Here is a 22,488-nt window from a genome sequence, read left to right as displayed (position 1 = left end):
TAGTAATAGAGGGCCAGAGAGAGGAGCACGCGAGAGAAGACAACAATCCTGTCCAAATCCAATGCAGAATTACTGGACTTCCAAGCCCAATATTTAGGCCCATATACCAAATCTGGCCCAATACAGAAGAAGCGGGCTGAGAGTCGCTTCTATTGTGTCGTGAAATGCCAGAAAAAAGTAATTTGGGGAATAATTTTAGGATGGATGGAGTAATTAAGAGGAATTTATCTCATACTATTATAAATATGATTCTCATTCCTTTTATGCACAACTTAAAAGGAATTATATCTTGTCGTTATATGACAAATTCAAATTTTATTAATGCAAAATTAAATTTTATTAACAACAGTTATTTTATTAATAGAGTCGTAGGCAGAAGACTATCAGCAGAAGAGGATTTAGAATTGGAGGAGGAGCTTAAACGCCTTACTAAGCCAGCAGTAGAAACCATTCTCGTCAGAAATTAACCCTTTTTTATATAATTGATTTATATCATAATATTCTGTCTTGTTGATATTTTCATACATGCAGACAACATATGGAGATACATATGATTGTGTTGACTTCTACAAGCAACCTGCATTTGATCATCCTTATCATTTCAGTTTTTTTTTTTTTTTTCTTTTTCTTTCTTTCTTTTAAATCTTCTTCATTCTTTAATCTAAATTAAATATTTAGTATTTACGGTTGAAATATTGCAGATGAAACCTACTTCCTATCCTACATGAAGGAGGCAAAGTAATTATTGTGGGGTCCCTCCGACATGTGGGACCCACACACATTTAAAAAGAAAAAAATATAAAACACGTTTTTTGTTTTGGTGGCAGTCAAAAAGAGAATGCCGAAGAAATAAGAAAGAAAGAAAAAAAAAAAACACGTTCATTTTGTTATTCAAAGGATGGTGCCAAAGAAAGAAAGAAAAAAAGGACAAGTGGACGCGTGATTAACGCGTCCACTGCGTCCCCTTCTCCTATAAAAAGGAGAAGGTTTTCCTTTATTAAAGCGTACAAAAACAAAAGTATAGAAATATATAGAGTGTATAGAAAATTTTAGGAAAGGGTTCCTAAAATTGGAAAAGAGAGAAAATAGTGAGGATTGAAATTTTGGGGTGTTTTTTGTTAAACACTTAGAGTACCACTATTTTTGTAATCTCTTTTGTACCTACTATTTTTAGTAGAAGATTTATTCGGAGTTTTTTGTGCCGTGGAAGTAGCCCATAACAGTTGAAGGGTGAACCACGTAAATCTCGGTGTTCTTATTTTTTCATCTGGCATTTACGGTAATTATTTAATTTTTACCGTGATTATTATTTCTGATGGATTCGATCGTCAATATTCAACACGAAATTATTAGAGGTATATGTAGTAATAGTAATTTTATTTTACTTTTACCACCGGTATTTTTCCACGGGTCCCACTCGAAATCGGCTATAATCTAACAGTAATTATTCATCAGTCTTGAAACATAAATTAGACATATGGCAAAACGGTAAAGATTGTCCAGTTGGTATAGTTCCAATCAAGAGAGTTACTAAAGTTGATCTTATTCAGAGCCAAATTAGTTGCAGAAATATATGCTTCAAATTTGAATCATCAAAATGCTGCTTAGACCCGGTGTTCATGTACCTTAATTTCCACATATTTGCATTATTACCCTCTTAACATTTTACAAACCCAATAAGAATTTGTTGAAAACTGACTAGTCACGTAATTAATGCATGAAACAGTTTGCAGGTGGTCGTTTGTCAAATTTGAAGCATATATAAATATTGATAAGCATGACATTAGTAAAACGGGAGACCATAAAGAGAGATACTTCAAGGGAAAAAAGAAAGAATCTATTGATATAAAGAAGAAAAAAAATCAGATAAATCTCTGCATCTAAAGATAATCTCTTAATTTTAAAATTCAATATATTGTTTTGTTATAGAAAATATGTAAATATGGTTTTATAATTATATAATATTAACATCCAATCAAATTATAGTAAAAAGAAATAAAATTTGAAAGAAAATTCAAAATTCTATGAAAAAAGATAAATAGAAATGCTGACGTAGAAAGCGTCTTGAACTTATTTTTTATTTCAGGATTATATATATATATATATAGATAGTAAGATTTTATATCAAGTGAAAAGTTGCACATACAATAATTCTATAACTCACATCAAATTACGACAATTTGAATTACCCAATAAAATTACACCCTATATATGTGTAACTCAAATTTCAGAAACCCTCGTGAAAAATAAAAAGAGTAAATATAAACACATATATAAACTTGTTTATCTCCTTCTTTATATAAACACATATATAAAAATCCATAAGCTTGTCAAACTTTTCATTTAATAAAATTCTAAACACAAAACCTTATCAATAACACCATATCTAATTAAGTTGATTCCATTAAACAAAAGAAAAACCAAAATCCAAAAATGTTCAGAAATAATTTTTATTTGAAATCCAAACAAAGAAACAAAAAATGAAAAGAGTTTGTACCTTGAGGAGGAAGAAAAACGAGTTGAGGCTATTGGTGGTTATAACAGTCTGGTTTTGTTTTAGATGAGAGAGATCTGAGGTTTCTGTTGCATGAGATTTGGAAGAAGATTTGAAAGAAAGGCTGTAATGGAGAGTTTAGGGATAAGGTATTCCTTCGCTAGCAAATATCAAAAAGCTGAAAAGTTGATGTTATAAGAGTATAGATTTTAGTAGCAAACAGCTAAAACTAAGTTAAATTTGAAAAAAGAAACAGAAAATAAAGCAAGGCTAGTTGCTGGGATCAAGATGATTTTTTCTGTGGAGTACAGAAATAAGGTAATTTTTTTTGGGCACTCTCAAACTGTGGCTTCCCTTGCAAATAGCATTATGGGACATCGATATGCCTTTGAAGTTACATGCGTGAAGCAAGGCCAAGTTCTCAGTCACCGTGATCGGCCTCTGCGGTTGCAGCAGTGGATAAGTTGGTGGCCTCCACCCTCAGATTCGTTTAAAATGAATACAGATGTGGCATTATTAGAGATGGGTATTGGCTTTACTGCCAACTTAGGGGTCTGTTCAGTCCCTATGGCTGAACTATGGAGCGTTTATGAAGGTCTGAAGCTGGCAAAGAATGGTGGTTTTCTTTCCCTCCTTCAAAGTGATAATGAGCTGGTGATGAAGATCGATGATTAAAGGGCAGGTCACTGTTCCTCTGGTGTGTCAGTCGCTCGTGGAGTTTATCAAGCGGGAGTCAAAAGAGCTTGGCATCGTCGTGTGTCTCAGATCTACAGGGAAGCAAATGTGTGATCTGATTTGTTAGCTAGTTTTCGGGTTAATTTTCCGTTGGGTGGCAAATGGAGAGATTGCAAGAAGAGAGAAAACCGATTGTATATTTATACATCAAGGCAGTGAGATATTTTATCAAAATTTTCTTTTTATAGGATTTCTTTTATTTCATTTCTTCATCTAAAGTAGTAATTACTTGGTTTCTATTGACTGTGTCATGTTTTTGCTTGCTGAACTACAGAAATTAATAAACTGATTGTTCAGAACAAAATATCAATTCATTCAAGGAAGTTCTATGTTTAATATAATAGAAACCATTTACTAAACAAACTATATATAGCTACTATATAATACGTTAGTTCCGATTCAAATCACTTTAACAAATAATTCAATGTGCTGAAAAGTTTCTTTTTAAGATACAATTTTAAAATATTAATAATTTTTAATATGTGGTTTTATATTTTGAATTAGAATATTAGTTTTTATATCTCCTAAAAAATAAATTAATAAAAAGGCCAAGTTTTAAGAAGGTTATTTTTATTTTCTCAAAAGGAAAGAAGATTGTTAAAAAATTAAAATGGTAGTGGTAATCAGATGGTGGTTTGGTTGGAAAGAAATTAAAATAAAGAAAGATAAGATATGATTTGAATGTCAGAAATTCATTATTGTAATTAAATAGATGGACAGTGAAGACAAAAATTAAGATCGACAGTTATTAATTTTAACCGATAACCACGGAGTCAACTCTTTTTAATGTCTAAAATGAGCACAAAACATTTATGTTGGACAAAGAGGAACTTACTATTATTAGTGTGTTGGTGGATGGATCAAGTCATCACATCAGGATTATTCGTGCTAATTTTGTGGCTAACTCAAACCTAGTTCACCTATTTATCTAAGAATTTACTTTTGTAATATCCTTACTTTTGTATTATTTAGATGAAAGAATAAAAATAATTAAATAGAATAATTTTTCACATTTATATTAGTATTTTCTTTTATTTTTAATTTTATGTATATATTGAAATTTAAATTCAAATTTTTTATTCATTTCAAATGTAAATTTCCACTAAATTAAATTTGGATAACAGAATTGGATTTGAAATTATAAATTTGGTATTTGAATAATATTAATAATTTAAAATTGCAACTTATTTTGGTATGATTTGTAAAATTTATTTCCATTTATGGAGGATTGAGTTTTATGGTTTGCTTAATTTGTTTCTATGTTAGTGGTCACTTCAACAATTTTGTGACAAGATAGATCAATTTGCTTAGTGAAATTGACTTTATATATAGTAAATTTCAATATAAAATTATGTAAAATAATAATAATTAAATTTTATTAATTTGATGAGTAAATGAGAGAGCTATCTGTATTGTCTAATCTAAAAATATTTCATTTGCCCATTGAGCCACTCCGTAAATAAAAAAAACTTTTAACATTAAAATATTAGTAATTCTAAATTCAAATTCATTTTGAGATGATTAAACCTTTGGTGTGTATATATATGTATATATAAGTGGAAATGATGAGAAATAATGAAATTGCTGATATTATGTTTGTGAAATTTGAAATATTCTAAAATAACATTAGCTTTAATCAATTAAAAAAAATTTTAACTTATATATATATATATATATATATAATAATTATATAAATTGATTGATGTTTTTTTTTTTTAGTTTTTTTAATAGATAAATAAATATAAATAATTAAGCATTTTAAATGTTTTCATATTTCATTATATTATTATATAAAATATTAATAAAAAGTTAATAAATTTTAATAATTTATTTTTATTATTATTATTATTTATAATTTAGCTTCAACTTATTATTTTAAATAATATATTTAAATGAGGGATTTAAAAAATTTTATATTTTTTGAATTTATTTTAAATAAATATATGTGGATGATTCAGATTTGATTTAAAAATGATATGATTAAATTTTTTTTTAATTATAAATTGCACTCTAATTTGGTTAGCCAAAAAATGAGATGAAAAATTATTATTTTTAAACATCTCAAATTTAATTAGCTATATTGACATCTTATATAATTCAAATTCTATTTCTATTAAAGAATATAATTTTATTAATAATTTTTTAAAATGCTTCATGATTTTGATTGGGTAAAAAAATAAAAAATAATTATTATTTATAAATATTTAATTTGATCTATTAGATTGTTTTCTTATTCCTCTATTAACTTATATTTATTTACTACAAGAGATTGCAGTGAAAGTTATTAACAAAATATGTAAATTAATTATAAAATGTATAATAGAAGTTATATGATGATTTTTATAAATTAATTTGATTTTTCTTGAAAATAAAAATGAAAGCAATTAATATATAATAAAAACTATATGAAACAATATATTGACATATAAGAAAAAAAAAACTATTTGCTATATATATTAAGTGCAACATAATTTAACCACTCAATCCAAATAAGAATTTATACTTTAATATTATATAAATAAAAAAAATAAACAACTATAAATAATGAACTTATAACGAGCATAGTTAATGTGCAACACATGTCATAAAAAAAAAACTAATATATATAAAAATATGAATGAGGAATATTGAGTTTCTAAAGTGCCCCTACTAAATGTATGGATCGACAAAAATATCATTGAAAACTTTAATATTGGTTAAAATAAATATAGTTTAATTTTTATTGTTATATTAATTTCTATTTAATCTAAATTCTATTAGAAAGTTTAATTTAATTTTAAATAGAAAAATGATATATATTTATAGCGTAGATTATAGATATTTTTTATTCAATTTTGGAAATGCTAATTAACGTTAAATATATAATAATAAATAAATTTTATTTTTAATTATTTTAATGTTATAAAACAAGGCTATGTATGAAAATTAAAAAATTTTTTATTTAATATATATATATATATATATTTATTTATTTTGCACGGTATGTTTTTCATTTTATTCAATTAGAAATTTTAAATTAAATTATTAGGGTTCCCTCCTCTCTCTCTCTCTCTCTCTCCTCCATTGTTACTTGACGCCACGAGAGAGGTGCCTTCTCTTCGTATCTCCGTCCCGAGATCCAACCTCAAGCCCAGCCCAGTAACAGTCTCAAACCGGACCCAACCCGTTATTCCCAAGATGCTCAACCCGTGATCACTCGTTCATAGTAGGCTAGTAGCCACCATCCTCCTCCAAATTCCGGCCAATTAAAGGTCAAGGCCGGCGCCAGGAGCTGCTCTCTCTTCATTCTCGACCTCCTCTCCTCATCCCAGGCTCTGTTTTTTGTTTGCGAGACCTGCTATTTGCGAAGCAAGGAAAGGAGGAGAAAGGTTAGGTGGTGTTTTCTAGCCTGGCGTGCCATTTCCGGCGACTCCGCCTGATTAGGTGAGTTGACATTTATCCCTTTTAGCTTAATAGTCCATTTGCATCAACTAATTTCCAGTTTTGTTGAAGAAATTGCTAAGTAGAAAGATTAGGGATTTGAATTAAAATTTTTGGGGATTTTGAAGTTGTATCACAGAATGGTTAATGAAATTGATAAAAATTTGGTGATTACCATCTCTAAATATTCATGGATATGTATATGCATATGATCATAATTCCGATAATTGCAACGGAGGAAACAGAACCTCTCATGGAGTAGAGAGAGGATGTGGGAACCCCATTAAAATTTTTTAAGCTGAATTTTGACCAATTTTGATTTTAGGGTGCATTGTGACAAAAGTTTGGGGTACTTGAGGGATTGAAGTTCAATTGAGGGTGCAATAACAACTGGTAAAGTTTGTGGTAATTGGAACGGTTTAGCCATTAAAAAGATATTGTTTGAATTTGTAAACAAAGGTCAAATTTGTCCATAAATTTTTTTTTTTTCTTTGGTGTTAACAGTATGAGCTATAGCAGTAATGCTACTGTTATTTTTTTAGCATCAGATATCAAAATGATTATTTACGAGCATCTATAAGTGGTTTCATGCCTTACCCTTAGCTGTTTGATCTTATGTTTTTATGTTTTTCCACTTCTGTTTATGGAATGTTTTGACATTGTTAGATGAGTTATGAATTATGATATTATTGTCAATAGTTATTTAATTGATGACAATTTGGCAAACAGTTATTCAATTGATGACCTTTTAAATTTCGATTAGCTTGGATTTGGATAAAAATAAAATTTCTGGATTGAATTGAAAAAAAAAATTGAGATAATTGAGTTGTTGAAAAAAATTATATATAAACAATTAGTAAATCAAAATAATGGCTTCGAATATATTTTTGGGCCTCTTAACCTGATCAGAAAACACTTATGACTTGATTGCAAAACCGTTTTGTGGTTGTTTATTTACCTTTAGTTGAACATTGAAGCCAATGATGTGGTGATGAGTCATTACAATGAGCTGTGATGTATTTTAGCATCAAGTCTTGTGAAAAATTATGAGAAAGGTCAATTATGACATTCTTTGCATTTTATTATAAAGAATACATATACATGAATCTGACAAGTAATATCATGTGACCGAGAACAAAGGTTATTGTAATTATATAATTGAAACCATTATTCATAATATACTATTGTAAGTTGCATGTAAACTGTCAAACATTGAAAGATAAACCAAATTAGGTAAAGCAGTTAATAAAATAAATTGTGCTTTTGATCACTCAAATTTGAAGTCTTATAGTATTTGCAAAACCTGTTATGCTATTTCTTAATTCTTAACCCTAAAACCTTGCTAATTCATCTTCTTGAAAGCAGTATCTTGTCTGGTTTCTACCATGTCCACGTCAATCCTCCTTCAACACTCAAGAACCATCTCAGGTATGCTCCATACCCGAATATTTGTCCGGTTCATGGGCGGCGGTCCACGGACTTTCCCCGGTGGACTAAACAAGTGGCAATGGAAACGCCTCCATGAGAAAAGAGCCAAAGAGAAGGAAAAGCGACTTCTTGATCAAGAGAAACAACTCTATGAAGCTCGAATCCGCTCAAACATCCGAGCCAAACTGGCGGGAAAACCTGACCCGAATTTGAACCCGGATACAAACACTACTAGTTACAGCCCCATGAGCCCCGAGAACCACATCAAAGCCCTTGCTGATCGTTTCATGAAAGAAGGAGCCGAAGACTTATGGAATGAAAACGACGGCCCGTTGAAATCTTCATTGGCGAAATCAAGTGAAAGGCCTGAACTAAGCGGGCCAAATCAACGGCCGACATCGATCAATTCGCCAATTGATTTGAGGAAACTTATATCAGGGGGAGTTAACATATCTCAGAATTGCGAGAACTTCACTAATAGTCATAATTACACAAAAACAAGGGATTATTCAATGCAGAGAGGTTCGGATTTTGGCTCTAAAAGTGATTCGATGAAGCACTTTCAACCTAATTTGGTGCCAGAACAGAGGAAATTTAGGAGGAATAAGAGTACCAGCGACAATGAATTGGGTCATGGTTTGGGAGATCATTCAGCAAAGAATTTCGCAGATGACTCGGCAGACAAGCTTGGGAACGCAAGTAATTCAAGAAAAGCGAGTGATTTAAAGAAGCACAGGAGCTTCTCTTCTCATAAACTGAGGAGATCTTGGAGAAATGAGAGTTCTTCTAGTGATCACGAGGATGAAGATTATGGGTTTGATTCAGATGATGAGGGAGAAAGGCGAGGGAGAAGTGTGGGGGCGATCGGGAGTAGAGCTGCTTTGGGGAAGTATGATATGAAGATGACGAAAAGGGTGCCACTAAAAGAGCTTGAGGACGAGACAAATTTCGCAAGGGAGGTGGAGTTGCTAAGGCGTGAGCTCGGGAAGAAAAAGTTGGCTAGAAACGAGGAGGAAAATAGTGAGAAAGGTGAGGAAGAATCGATTCTCAGTCATAGAAGGTAAGTGATTTGATCATTTCATAATAGTAAGTAGAAGTAGAATTGATTGTTTTCATCTACTTAAATTTTCTCTTTGCTAATATGAAAAATAATTTGAAAAAGAAAGAACTTTTACAACTTGTGACTGGCGGTGGCTTTAGGATTTAAGACTGGGAAACAAAATGGTTTCTCAATTTTATAATGTAACTACTTTGTGGGTCAGACTGTTAATTGGTGATTTTCTGCTTTTCTTTCCTCAGATTTGATGAATGTGGATTGTCTTCTTTGACTGTGAAGGCACTTACAGCAGCTGGCTATGTTCAAATGACCAGGGTGCAAGAGGCGACTTTGTCTGCTTGCCTTGAAGGTATGTTGTTTTTGGCTTACGTTTCATCTTTAGTCCTGCTGTTTATCCACTTCAGGAATTTATTAGCTCAAAGTAAAGCTGTTATTATCAATGTTAAATTTCTTAGTCATGGTGGCATGATCTTCAAAAACACGTTGTCTTAGAAAAATAAAATTCATTGTAGTTATAAGTAGTTGTAAATATTTTATGAAGAGAATATATGTGATTTCTCAATGTATGTCAAAGTTAGTAATCACAATTTTCATAGATCACATGCTTATTATTTGAATTGCTTAGGATGATATTCTTTTTGCTCAATTTAATGAATAAATGAATTATGGTTCTGATTTGAATTTGAAGCAGGCAAGGATGCTTTGGTTAAAGCCAAAACGGGAACAGGCAAAAGTGCAGCTTTTTTGGTAGATTACAACTTCCATGACATTCCTATGAATTAAATTGTCATATTTTAGGTTCTTTCTTTCTGTTCTGTTATTAAATACCAACAGCTTCCTGCAATTGAAGCAGTTTTGAAAGCAAAAAGTGGCAATGCCAATCCACGGGTTTCTCCAATATACGTTCTTATTCTTTGCCCCACAAGAGAGCTAGCGAGTCAAATAGCTGCTGAAGCAATTGCTATGCTGAAGTATCACGATGGCATAGGTGTACAAACACTAGTTGGAGGTTCACGCTTCAAAGATGACCAGAAACGCCTGGAATCAGATCCTTGCCAGGTTTGTCCATTAGCTATATTCGGGTAAACTTTGATCCAGTTCATGGAGAGTGCTAATGTGGACACAAAATGAGCAATGGAGGAAATCCTTTAAAACCTGCTGATAGTCATTTCCTCGTTCTTTGAACTTTTTCTAGATAATTGTTGCAACTCCTGGTCGGCTGCTGGATCACGTTGAGAACAAAGGTGGTATATCTGTGCATTTGATGGGTTTGAAGATGCTTATACTCGATGAAGCTGACCATTTACTAGACTTGGGGTTTCGGAAAGATGTGGAAAAAATTGTAGACTGTTTGCCCCGTCGGAGGCAATCCCTGATGTTCTCAGCAACAATTCCAAAAGAGGTCAGAGTTTCCATTATGCCTTCGTTGATGTTTTAAATATGCATATGCTTTTATGTTTCATGACATCACTCAAAATCTAGATTTTGTTTAATTATGCAGGTTCGCCGAATATCTCAGCTTGTGTTGAAAAGAGAACATGCTTTCATTGATACAGTGGGACTTGGTTGTGTGGAAACTCCTGCTCAGGTATGCTATCATATACATTGTAGGATAAATTACAAATGGAAATTACTGGTCAATTACTATCATGTCCAAATTTGTCAGGTGTTTCAATACCATAAATCACATGCCAACCTTTTTGAAGTGGAATTGTCTTTTATAAATTCAGGTTAAGCAGTTTTTCCTGGTGGTTCCACTTAACTTGCATTTTCAAGTCGTGCATCATCTCTTGAGGGAGCATATCCGACAAACACCTGATTACAAGGTAAAACGATGTAGATTTTTGGAGTTTGTTTTATTCGAAAATGCATGTCCCTGAGGCTAATAACTTGGACTTGCACTCAGGTCATTGTTTTCTGTACAACTGGGATGTTAACATCACTTATGTATGCACTCCTCCGGGAAATGAAAATGAATGTTAGGGAGATGCACTCTAGAAAGCCTCAATTATATAGAACACGCATATCTGATGAATTCAAGGAATCGAAACGGTCAATTCTCATCACATCTGATGTTTCAGCCCGTGGAATGAATTATCCTGATGTTACTTTGGTCATTCAGGTATTCATCAAGCTTGGTAAATGTATTCATGTTTTGCATGTGAACTTCTTAAATATATGTTTGGCATATGAAACAGTACTATCACAGAGTGATGTAGAAGAATGACATAATTAGATCAATGCTGAGACACCTAATGAAATTGTAGCTCAATTGGCTCGGTTTAGTTCTATTCAGTTACAGGAGATAAACATCTCATTGTTTTTTTTTTGGTTACAATTACTTCAAAATTGATACTTAAAGCAAGTAAATTTGTAAAGAATAATGGATCATGTTATTTGAAGTAGATGCCTGGACTCATATTGATGTCGTTCATGTCACGTTGAGCTAATTAAAATTGAAATTTACTTATGAAAGGAGTATTTGTATATTTAACTGTGCATGCCTCACTTTGAATTTCTGCTAAATGTGTTGATTCTAACTATAACCAGGTTGGCATTCCTGCTGATCGGGAGCAATATATACACCGTCTTGGAAGAACTGGACGTGAAAGCAAAGATGGAGAAGGGATAATATTGCTTGCACCATGGGAAGAATATTTCCTGGATGAGTTGGAAGACCTGCCTCTTGATAAACTTCCTTTACCTGATATAGATCCAGAAACCAAACTTAAGGTCCATTTCGAACTTAGTTTAATTCCATTTGTGTGTATATTTTATACTAGATTCTGTTTAAACGTTTAAATGTTTAGGTTGTGGAAATTGAAGCTAACAACAAAACAAAAGTTTCTTATTTGAAAGGAAATGTAACATTTATAAGTTAAATGTAGAAGCCAATAAAAGATGGTCTATATTGTCATGCCATTGATTGAACAGTAATTTTTTGGGGGTTTGACTCCGTACTTCTGATGCACTCGAAACTATGGAATTATAATGTGATTTGATGGCCCTTTTATTGACAGATGCAGCATATGCTGTATCTCCTCTGTTGAGTATGTAAAATACAACCTTGATATTGACACTATCTAAACATTTTGTCCAAAATTTTGCCCTTGTCGACTGATGATGATACATTTCTCCTAGGATTTAGGTCTCTTGTATCTACTTAGTGAGATATAACGTTTTGCATGTTTCTCTTGCTTGACCTTTGGAAACTATTTACCTTTTCAGGTGGAGGATTCAATGTGGAAGCTTGACAATAGTGTCAAAGAAGCAGCATACCACGCTTGGCTAGGTTATTATAACTCAATCAGGGAAATTGGCAGGGATAAAACCACACTTGTTGAGCTGGCCAACCAATTTTCCAAGTCAATAGGTTTGCAAAGGCCTCCTCCTCTGTTCAGAAAGACAGCACTAAAGATGGGTTTGAAAGATATACCTGGTATCCGAATCCGATCCTAATAATTATTAGGAGCTCAAGCATTCAAATTTCTGTCTTTGGCTGGCTTAAAATGAGTGAAATCATTCAGGTTCAACTTTTATTCAACCTGAAAACTTTGTATATGCTAGGCCTAGTTGCTGGATTTGATTTTCTTGCTACTGTGAAATCCTGCAAGTTTTTTGTTACCATTTTGAAGAGTTTTTGTCGCATTAGGTTGCATCTCTTCTTAATATGAAATCCTGTATATTCATATCATTATTTTATTAACCATTCAATGGATGATCCCAAGCCACATTTACGATTCATACAGATTACTGGGAAAACCGTCGGGTAGAGTGCTTGTTATTAGGTCGAAATTAAACTATTTATGGTTGTAATAAACTCTTATGATAACAGAAAGCCCATAGTGGAAAGGGCATAAACAAAGTCCATAAAAAACAATAATGCCCAGTTTTTGTTTATGTACCCTTGTTTGCAATATTGAGTTGTATAAAATTTTATGGAGTTCCTCTATAAAGTTAAATGTTTGTTTTTGGTATGAAAAAAAAAAAAAGGATTTTATCAAAATGTTTAGTTTTTTTTTTTTTTTTTCAATTATATTCTTTTAATTCAGACATTGATGGCGCTGAAATTAATATAATTAATGATGTATATGATATTGTTTAATTTCTTTCTTTGTATGATTATTGATGAAGTTAATAATATAATTAATATATTATGCAAAATAATAATAAAATAATGATATTATTAATACTTTCATTTTTTTCTCTCTGTCTCCCTTTTTTTTTTTTTTTCTCTTCTTTTCTTTTATTTTCTATTACAAGATCAAAGTCTTCGCTGTTATTTCCTATTGAATCTTTTACTATCAAGCGTGTGGAATGACTTTCCATGTCAAACATTACGATTGTAATTTTCATTTTCATTATTATGCTTGGTTGACCCGCAACTTTGAACTTGAAATGCAATTAGACTTCCGTAGAAGAAAGAAAAACCAGGAGGAAATATTGATACAATGGTACTAAAATGGTGACCTCGAGCTTTCCTTATGTCTGAGTAAAACAATTTTTCTGCCTTACAGTTGTTTATTTTAATGTTCTTGCTATCAGGGCAAGAAATATAATATATCTGCACTTTTTCCCCTTTAATTTCTCAGTATCATCATTCATTTTGCAGTACTCAAAACTTTTTTTCTTAAAACTATTTCTGCACTTTTATTGGAATATTTCTGTGAATTGCTCAAGATGGTTACTTGTAGACATGAACAGCCTGCAACTTATCACACACCCTGTAATGGCTTCCACATATGCAAAAAATGCATAACTATTGGTCAAACCATTCTATATATTATAATTATGTTTCCAACAGTTCATTAATTATGGAATGAAAATATATAATTTACATATAACTTGCTTATATTCTTAGATGTTGACATTCATACCTCTTTGAATTTTGATATGATCAAAACATTGACTCTTCCTTCAAAACATACATTTCTTTGAAATTTTTTATTACCCCAAATAAAGATAATCTATCTGATATGTGAACAGAGATGAAATTTTTTTTTTCTAAATTCTTTTTTTAGTCTTGACTTTTTGGATCCAAATTGCAAAGCCAATAATGTGTTCAAGATGGGTAGGTAGTGAATAACTTGTCTACACTTCTTCTCCTTAATCTAAATCCTCCATTTGTCACCATAATGTTAAAAATCGCTGTTGGATTAGACTTGTCTCGATCGAGTCTATAGAACGAAAACAAAAGTTTTTTATATATTGTTCTATTTCTTCTTTTTTTTTTTTTTTTGTTATAGCCAAAAATACTTTTATTTCAATAAAAAAAATTCTTTTTCATTAGTTCGATCCATGATCTGGTCTAGTTGCTCTTATCCTACTTTCTCAATAATGCTTAGTGGCAAAAATCCTTCAAGAAACACAACATTCTAGGTTTTGGAAATAATGTTCTATATAATAAAAAAACTTACCTAACCATTGTAAGGAAAGAATGTGTCTGCAGATATGTTTATCTTGTCATTATCAAATCTGATTTTTGGACCAACCTTCTGATTGAGGCCCCATTAGTACCTATTTAGGAGGCAACAACTACAAATTAAGGAATGTTGCAACAACTAAGCTATTGATTCAGAAGAAACCATTTGAAATTATTAAATTTGATTCTTATATAAAATAATTTACTTTTAACCTAAACAATAAAATAAAATACAAAATGTACACTCTTGGCATTTTGACAAAAATGGCACGTTGGGTCAATGTGGACCAAACCCTACCCAAATCAAATCCTCTTGAAGGTGACATTTTTTAACATGGATTCACCAAATAGGCAAATAAATACCCTGCCCAAACAAGCCAATCTCCAAAACCACCATTACTCAGCTATAGTTATACACTAACACAAATTTTTCACTCATACCATGTTCGGCAACAGTTTTTTAAGTAATTTTTAACGTTTTGATCAATTAAAATGGTAAAATTAATTTTTATGGTGTTCAATAACTCAATGTTTGAACTAGATTTTAGAGGTTAAAATAGCGTTTTATAAAAAGTTAATTCACATAACATTTAACACATAAAACGCTATTCAAATAACTAACAACTATCAAAACAGCTGATTTTGCCGAACAGATTCTCAATCGGGAAAACTAACTCAGAAATAATAATAAAAAAAAACACCCTGTAGCTGATGTGGCATGAAAATTTTGGGCACCAAATTTATTTCACTTGGATTGAAAATAATTTATTATTTATATTAATGACACCAAATGTCTCATCCATCCTTTATTGACCAAAAGCTAGTATTATCTCCTGATAATCTAAACCCATTACCTCATTTTCTTGCATATTTCATGATGCTAAACTATTTAATTAAAAAATTAAAAGATTTCCCACTATTTAATAATCATATTTAAACTATTGAAACGTGCTTAATTAAATAGTCCAATCAAGTATTTAATAAGATCCTAATTATGTGGTACCATCTTTTATTGTTGCATGAGATTTTGTATTATAAACTTGGAAGCAAGAACATGTGAGGGAAGCTAAGAATTCGAATACAAAGAACGTGTGAACCACTAGATCTCAATGTCTGTGCAGCACGTGTCTCACGTGTCTGTAGAAATGTTACCCCAAAGTGTTGACAAATAATAATACTTGTAACAATAAAAATCTTAGAAGCCTATATATATATATATATATATTTATATCTATACATGTAAGTATCAGAACCCTAATCAGCAAATGAAATAAGAGAGATCTATTTTATATGTATGAAGTCAACGCTCCTCACCTATACTGTTTTCCAAATTAGCACTCAATTGGGTTCTTATCAAAAAGACTAGAATGTCCTTTTGATAAAAGTATTCAATTCATATAACATTAATCATTTATGATAAAAAATTATTAACATCATTTAAACTGTAACGCTATGATTAGTTCCGGTAAAATCAAAATTTTGATATTTGAAATCTGAATTTGAACCATAGATCAATATAAGTACAATTTTGTGCTACAAAATAAAATGAATGGTTTATATATAATAGAAATTAATACCCATAAGTTCAAAGTATAAATTAGGTAAATCTAAAATCCACAAGAAATCAAATTATTGAAAGAAACAAGAGCTACCAAAAAAGTCTAATAGAATTCCTTTTCCTTTCAAAATTGACATGCAGTTTGGCCTGCTCAATACTATGATAGTAATGTGATGAAATGAGAAGGGCATTTCAGCCACTTCAGAAGCTTAATTGTGAGTTCTGGCTCTATGCTTGCCACAGGTTAAGACAGAACAGTAGAACACACCCACCTCTATTTATATACCTCAACTCTAACCATCTCCCTTTGCCTTATTTTTAGTGCTACCTTTTCTTTCTGCTTCTGAAAACCAAGAACCATGCGGATTCCTAGTCCAAATCTCACATTTCTTGTCTTGATAATCATCCTTTCTGATAGCCAGCTCTCAAGTTGCCGCCACCTGAAACTGCAAAGAGAAATAGATGATCAAACCAAAGAAACACCAAAACCTGTATTATCTCCAGAAATTTCTTGGCATTTTCCTGCTCAAGCTCCTCAAGGATCTGTCAAAGATGAGATCGACCCTGTTTATGGAGTTTCTTTTAGAAAAGTTCCAGGGGGACCAAACCCACTTCACAACTGAATTATATAGTTTTATTTCCAAATGCCAATCTTTATTTATTGATATGTTTTTCTCAGTCATAGACAGTTTCTTGATTTTTTTTTTTCTTTTTCTTTTTGCAGTTTATAGTTCTTTCCTCTCTTTCTCTTTCTTTTCCTTTTTTTTTGATGTATGACATAGTTGAACAAGGAAGCAAATTTGATAGTTTCTACATAGTTGTAAATTTTTGATTGAATTCTAGAAATTGTAAAATCTAGATATATAAATTGAATTTCTGAAACAATGCAAAAACTTGACCTGTGTAATTTTCTTGATCAGTTGCCTTTCCTATTTCTTGTTTCCTCTGGTAGAGCTGCAGATTAGATTAGATTAGATTAGTTAATAAATTATCACTAACAGATTAGAAAGGTCAAAGTTTATGAACAGAACCTAATAAAAAAAAAGATTAAAGGGTTCAAACACCGACTAATCGTAATTAACATCTGTAAGTACTTTAGTGGGTTTGCAGAAGAAGTCAAGTGTCATAGATCAACAATTGGGTCATTGGGTTTGGATTTATTATAAATTGTTGTCAATAAGCTTGAGGTGGGGTTGGAGTTTAGCATGCTATATTGTGCAGCCAGAGAACCTTTTTGTTTTTTAAAAAAATGTTTTGGTTTCTTTTGAATGCTTCTTAATTGTTTTTTTCCTCAAGGGGTCAAACTATGCTTTTTGTAAGCATTCCAAAATGTAACTTCCATGATTAAAATATTAGATTAAAATATTAAATGAGGAACGTGAAGGATTTTATTGCTCTGCAACTTCTTTCTATATACAATTTATATCTCCTCTGTTTTGAGTAAGCAAGCAAGCGAGAGGCTGAAGTCAGGAAACTGTGACAGAAATGGGCCATGTATAAATATATATATATATATATATATACGGACAGATCAGAATGAACATTCAATGGGTCCCTAAAAGGGGAAGAAAGTGTATGGTATCGTATGGTGCACATCTTTTCTCAATCATTAGAATGGATTCTTAGAAATGTTTGATTTATGAAGAAATGTTGCTTTCTTGTGAGATTTTTGTGAGAAAGACGCTCAAGGCAAGATGCGTATTTACTTCAATCAAGAAACAGCGTTTCATCCTGGAGTTTCCGCATGCATTTTCTGCTGAAATATATAGCATTCTTACACTTGGAATGAAATTTTATAAGGAAAGAAAACTGAAGGGAAAATGATACAAGAATCAACTTTCCCTTGTTTGGAAACAAAGAAGAAAAAGTTGGAGGAAGGAAAATATGATTTAAAATCCTTCGAGACTCACAAATACACAATAGAATATCTTCAATATAACTTTTGTAACTGTCCCCAGATGATCAATAAATGAAATAAGAATACTTCATGAGCTTCTGTTACCAAAACTTTAATTTGGCAATATATGTGACGCCATCTCTTTTCTTCACCTTTGAGAGATGATGTGCTCAATTAATGTAATATCAATAGGCAGACTTCTTGATGCTATGTTTGATATGAGATCATTTCGAGGAAACGCTCAAAATGGTTTTAAACATTGTTATCGTTTATGCTCCCCAAAAGATAACGACAGCTAGTCATGAATAACTCAAATCCTTAATTTGCTGAATTCAAAACCTTAAGGCGTGCGCAACACAGAGGGAAGTAACTAAGCTAACTTTGCTCGAATAGCGGTCATGAGTAATTAATTGTGCCAATAAATGGCAACTGCTTACAAAATCAAATCAATATCATTTGCAAACTGAAATCCTGCAAAAGGAAGAAAATTATATATATCCACCACTATGATGACAAAGGTTCACCGCTCTGCATTTTAAGTTACATGATTGAATCACACTGGCTTTCAGAAACATGATCACTGTTGAAAAAAAGAAATCTGATTGAGGAAGGACGTTATGAACTCGAAACACATTATATCTCTGTAGCTCTGTAAGCTCATCATATACGAATAGGGCAACTTAACATTTAACTGTATACTCTTGAAGCTTGTCTTTGTATCTCAGTGACATATTCCACCTCAGTCCATATTTGATGATTTGCAAGTGGTTAGGTCAACAACTTCATTTTTCTGACAAGTTCTATGAACCAAGATTTTGAAAAAGTTCCGGAAGATGTGCATTTGTAAGCTTAGTCCTCTTGCTGATTTCATGCTTCTTCTTCTTGGTCTTTGGCTTGGAGGAAACGCCCTGTACCTGGGCTGCTGCTCTCCTCTTTGCTGTGTTTGTGGCAGGCTTCATGCCATTCTTCTGTAGATCCTTTTCAATGTCAAGCATATCACGAGGCAATTCAATCCCCCTAAAGAGCTGCTTAAGATCATCATCCACCTTAATAACAGCCCTAGGGTCGTTAGGATATGCAATGTCCTCCTGTGAATCAAAGTTTGATAGCAACCAAATTTGTCCAGCAGCTTTCAAAGCCTACCAAAAAAAAAAAAAAAAAAAAAAAAAAAAAAAAAAAAAAAAAAAAAAAAAAAAAAAAAAAAATCGATCCAATTGTTCATGCCAGAATACAAAAAAATTTAGTTATGATAGCACCAGTGGCTAACGATATGTAGTACCATGCAGAGAAGACAAAACAAAGTAACTAAGAATTGAGGGTATTCTCAATTCAGAAGGTCGCTGCCTTGTGAGGGTCAAAGAAATGTCATCCATTTCTACACATTTTAAGTTTGCAAAGGCAAATCATCCATTGTAAGGCTCACTGCCTTACAATGCTAAAGAGTAATCACAGTAAATAATACTTAAATCATTGACAAACTTGTGATTTAAAAATCAGCAACTATTCTCCAAAAAAAATAAAAACAGTACCAAACACTCATCAAGAATGCATTTTCACTGACCAGGAAAACATTTTCATCCTAGTGGGCAGATAGACAAAATGATTTAACTGATAAAAAATTTGAAGCTTGTTTAGGCAGCCATTGAGTTCCACCAATCTATAGATGTATGCTTTGTAGTTGTCCTAGATAATGCCATGCCAGCTATAGATTTCTCTTTTTTTTTTTTTTTTTTTTTTTTTTAATTTGATCAACGTGATGGGGTCACCCACCATTATCTGGTTTAGAGACAGAGAGCGGAAATCCGAGTGAAGATAAAAGTACTTGTAGGAGAATACACAACTTATTAGGTGACAAAAAAAAAAAAAATTTAGGTGACAGAAAAAGACCAGTTGAAAAAATAGAGGAAAAGATTTTCTTTGACAAACACAAAGGAAAACATAAAACCTAAACTCCAGGATTAAAGAAAATAATTTGCAGAGTCAACAGCCAGCAGGACTCTTTCTCTTCTCTCAAAAAGACCAGCCATTTTTTCCCAAGTAAATCAACTTTTAAGATAGCTGGATAACAAAGGGTAAAGATTTCAGAACAATCATTCAAATCATAGATATCAGTTTGGAATCACCAAGACCAACTTTACTTCATATGATGTTTATGAAAATAGATTTTGCTTCAGCAGATTTAGGGAAACATGGAAGATTGAGTGAATAAGGATAAAATTCACCAAATGCAACAGCTGTATTCAGTGATTAGATATACCTGTAAATCCTCCATAACTGTTGGGTATGCATCCTTGAGATCAATGACAGCAATGCCCTCAGGATATTTCCGTATCAAGACAAGTAGTTGACTCTTGTCCTTTAAATCATGCTTGGACTATAAACATTCAAAACCAGAATATTATCTTACTTGGGGAAAAGAAGGTAGATATTAAAACAGTGACAAGGATTTAAAGACTGACCCAAACCTGTACAAACCTATCATGATTTGTGAGCGCAATGTTTTACCTTGTAAGAAAAGCGCTTTCCATCATAAGTCACTTTTGGATTGTTCCTCAAACTGTCAAAAACTGCCTTGTTTGAGGTCACATCAACATAACATGCCTCATTTATTTGTTCTGGTGTATAAGCTAGCCTTGTCTGCAAACATGAAAAAACACATGCCAGGAGACAGTTAATGGCTTGCTGCTTCTCAACTTGTTGCAGAAAGGTCAAAACACATTTTTAACAAAGCCTAAAATTTCATAAAAGAAGCTGAGAATAAAAAAGGAGAGTAATAAACAGGGAGACTGGCGAGCCGCAAGGATAGCGAAGCCCGTCATTTGTAACAATCCTCGTGTGATTAAAGGTTAACTAACACAGAAAAGGGAAACTCCAAAGAACAAGCAAGTAAAAACACTATGGTAAATTATGAAAATCCCCACAAGGTTTGTCAAAATACACTTATGCCCCCTTTTTTAAAGGGAATTAAAAATAGTCCATTTTTTTAAATATATATTTTAGTACCTCATTCGCTCAGGTGAACTAAATTTTTGTCTCTTAGCTCTTAGATTAATCAACATTTTAGTCTCTTAGCTTTTTTTAACTTGTTAAGGATTGAAAAGTTGTTTTATTTAAAATTTTCAGAAGAATTAAAATGTTATTCACAATAAAATCACCCGCACAACATATCCAATGTGTTCTATTTTTCATATGTGTTTATTATTTTTCATAAAGTGATACCAAAAGTGTACCGATAAAAATGAAAAGAATAACAAGATGAAAAGTTCAATCTGCTTTATAATCCTCAGACAAATCCAAACATTATGAAGAATCAACAGACAGCAGGAGCAACATGAACTAATACTGTTTTCAAGACTCAATACGCCAACAAAATAAGTTGGCCATTATGAGCATTTATGATGTGACATAAAGCCTAAAGTTTAAGAATAGACATCTGAAAAATAAAAATAAGAAGAGGAACTTAGAGTCGAACCTCTAACAGCAAGTCTATAACACGCTTGATTTGAGCACCAACAGGCGCTTTTCGAATGCTGTTGATGTGTTGGAGTCTCTCCGTGTCATTTGAAAATTTGACAGGTGGACCTGGAGTCCTTGGATTTGTTGGTGCAGCTAAAGGTACATGTTTTTGAGCTGCAGCGGGTTTAGAAGGCCTGGACGCAATGCTGGTAAGAGTCGTTTGGCACTTCTCTTGCTGCTTCTTGAATCTATCTAATTTTTCTTGCAGCGCCATCTATGAACAGAAACATCTACTTCAACATCCGATATTAAGAAAGTGGTCTTCCTTGTCCAATTATAAAAGCTATTTTAATAGAAACAAGTATGATATAGGTGAACTTCTGCTTTGAATAAACACTTAAATCCAACTCATAGTAGATCGACTCCTAATTCTACCTCTGTATTGATTGTGGATTCAAAATGTCCGATTCAAGTAAATCAATCCCAGAAACCCTAACTTCAAATGTCAATCACAAAATATGCAAAATCAACTGATAATACGGAGATTCATATGCGTATAGATACGTAGCTACCTATACGTTTGGATCGCGGCACCCAAGAGGATTTATCAAGAAAGCAGACGGAAAACCTTCGACGATGCAACTCCTCCTTATGCCTTTACTGTGTCGTTTGTTTCCACTCCAGCGCTGCAAATATCGCGCCTACCAATACAACAACCGCCCCAACCTGGTTTTCGTGCCGATTAAAGTGCAATTATAAGCCGTGCGAAAAGAATAATTTCAGGCCTTTGACATGGGTCGGACGCCATAAAACCCAAGCCCAATTAAATAGGGTCCACTGGATTAGTGTTTCTTATAAGAGTAAATTATGATCTTTTCCCTATAGTTTATAAAATTTACAAGTCAAAAGGCTTCTGTTTTCAAAATTTTATTTACTGTAAACATCACCATAATCCATAAATTTGAACTCATTGAAAATAATAAACAACTTACATGTTGGATTAAATTATTAAATAATAATT

The 22,488-nt window shown here is 32.1% G+C and overlaps 2 protein-coding genes across 4 annotated transcripts; one reads left to right on the top strand and one right to left on the bottom strand.

Moving 5' to 3' along the window:
- The first annotated feature begins 6,253 nt into the window (after nucleotides 1-6,253).
- LOC105645847 (DEA(D/H)-box RNA helicase family protein) lies at nucleotides 6,254-13,090 on the top strand. Of its 3 annotated transcripts, none has more exons than XM_089720596.1 (11): nucleotides 6,258-6,652; nucleotides 8,015-9,137; nucleotides 9,377-9,483; nucleotides 9,823-9,881; nucleotides 9,969-10,193; nucleotides 10,330-10,536; nucleotides 10,636-10,722; nucleotides 10,865-10,960; nucleotides 11,041-11,256; nucleotides 11,685-11,867; nucleotides 12,363-13,090. In XM_089720596.1, exons 2-11 carry the CDS (start codon nucleotides 8,035-8,037, stop codon nucleotides 12,591-12,593), a joined length of 2,514 nt encoding a protein of 837 aa, XP_089576722.1. In that variant the 5' UTR covers nucleotides 6,258-6,652; nucleotides 8,015-8,034; the 3' UTR covers nucleotides 12,594-13,090. The 3 variants fall into 3 exon arrangements, with proteins under 3 accessions (XP_089576724.1, XP_089576722.1, XP_089576723.1); XM_089720597.1 differs by having other exon boundaries at nucleotides 6,259-6,652; nucleotides 9,826-9,881; XM_089720598.1 differs by lacking the exon at nucleotides 11,041-11,256 and having other exon boundaries at nucleotides 6,254-6,652.
- Nucleotides 13,091-18,378: 5,288 nt separating this feature from the next.
- LOC105645848 (Transcription initiation factor TFIIE, beta subunit) lies at nucleotides 18,379-22,206 on the bottom strand. Its single transcript, XM_012231566.4, has 5 exons — nucleotides 22,040-22,206; nucleotides 21,484-21,741; nucleotides 20,517-20,648; nucleotides 20,269-20,385; nucleotides 18,379-19,150 (listed from the first exon to the last, which is right to left on the bottom strand). The coding sequence occupies exons 2-5, from the start codon at nucleotides 21,739-21,741 to the stop codon at nucleotides 18,812-18,814; spliced, it is 846 nt and encodes a 281-aa protein (XP_012086956.1). The 5' UTR covers nucleotides 22,040-22,206; the 3' UTR covers nucleotides 18,379-18,811.
- Nucleotides 22,207-22,488: the final 282 nt, after the last annotated feature.

The sequence above is a fragment of the Jatropha curcas genome, chromosome 4 (assembly GCF_041381405.1).
Source record: "Jatropha curcas cultivar XTBG-Jc1 chromosome 4, XTBG_Jcur_1.0, whole genome shotgun sequence".
NCBI classification, from domain to species: Eukaryota; Viridiplantae; Streptophyta; class Magnoliopsida; order Malpighiales; family Euphorbiaceae; genus Jatropha; species Jatropha curcas.
The sequence above is the reverse complement of the archived record's forward strand: the minus strand, read 5'-3'. Positions and strand labels throughout refer to the sequence as shown.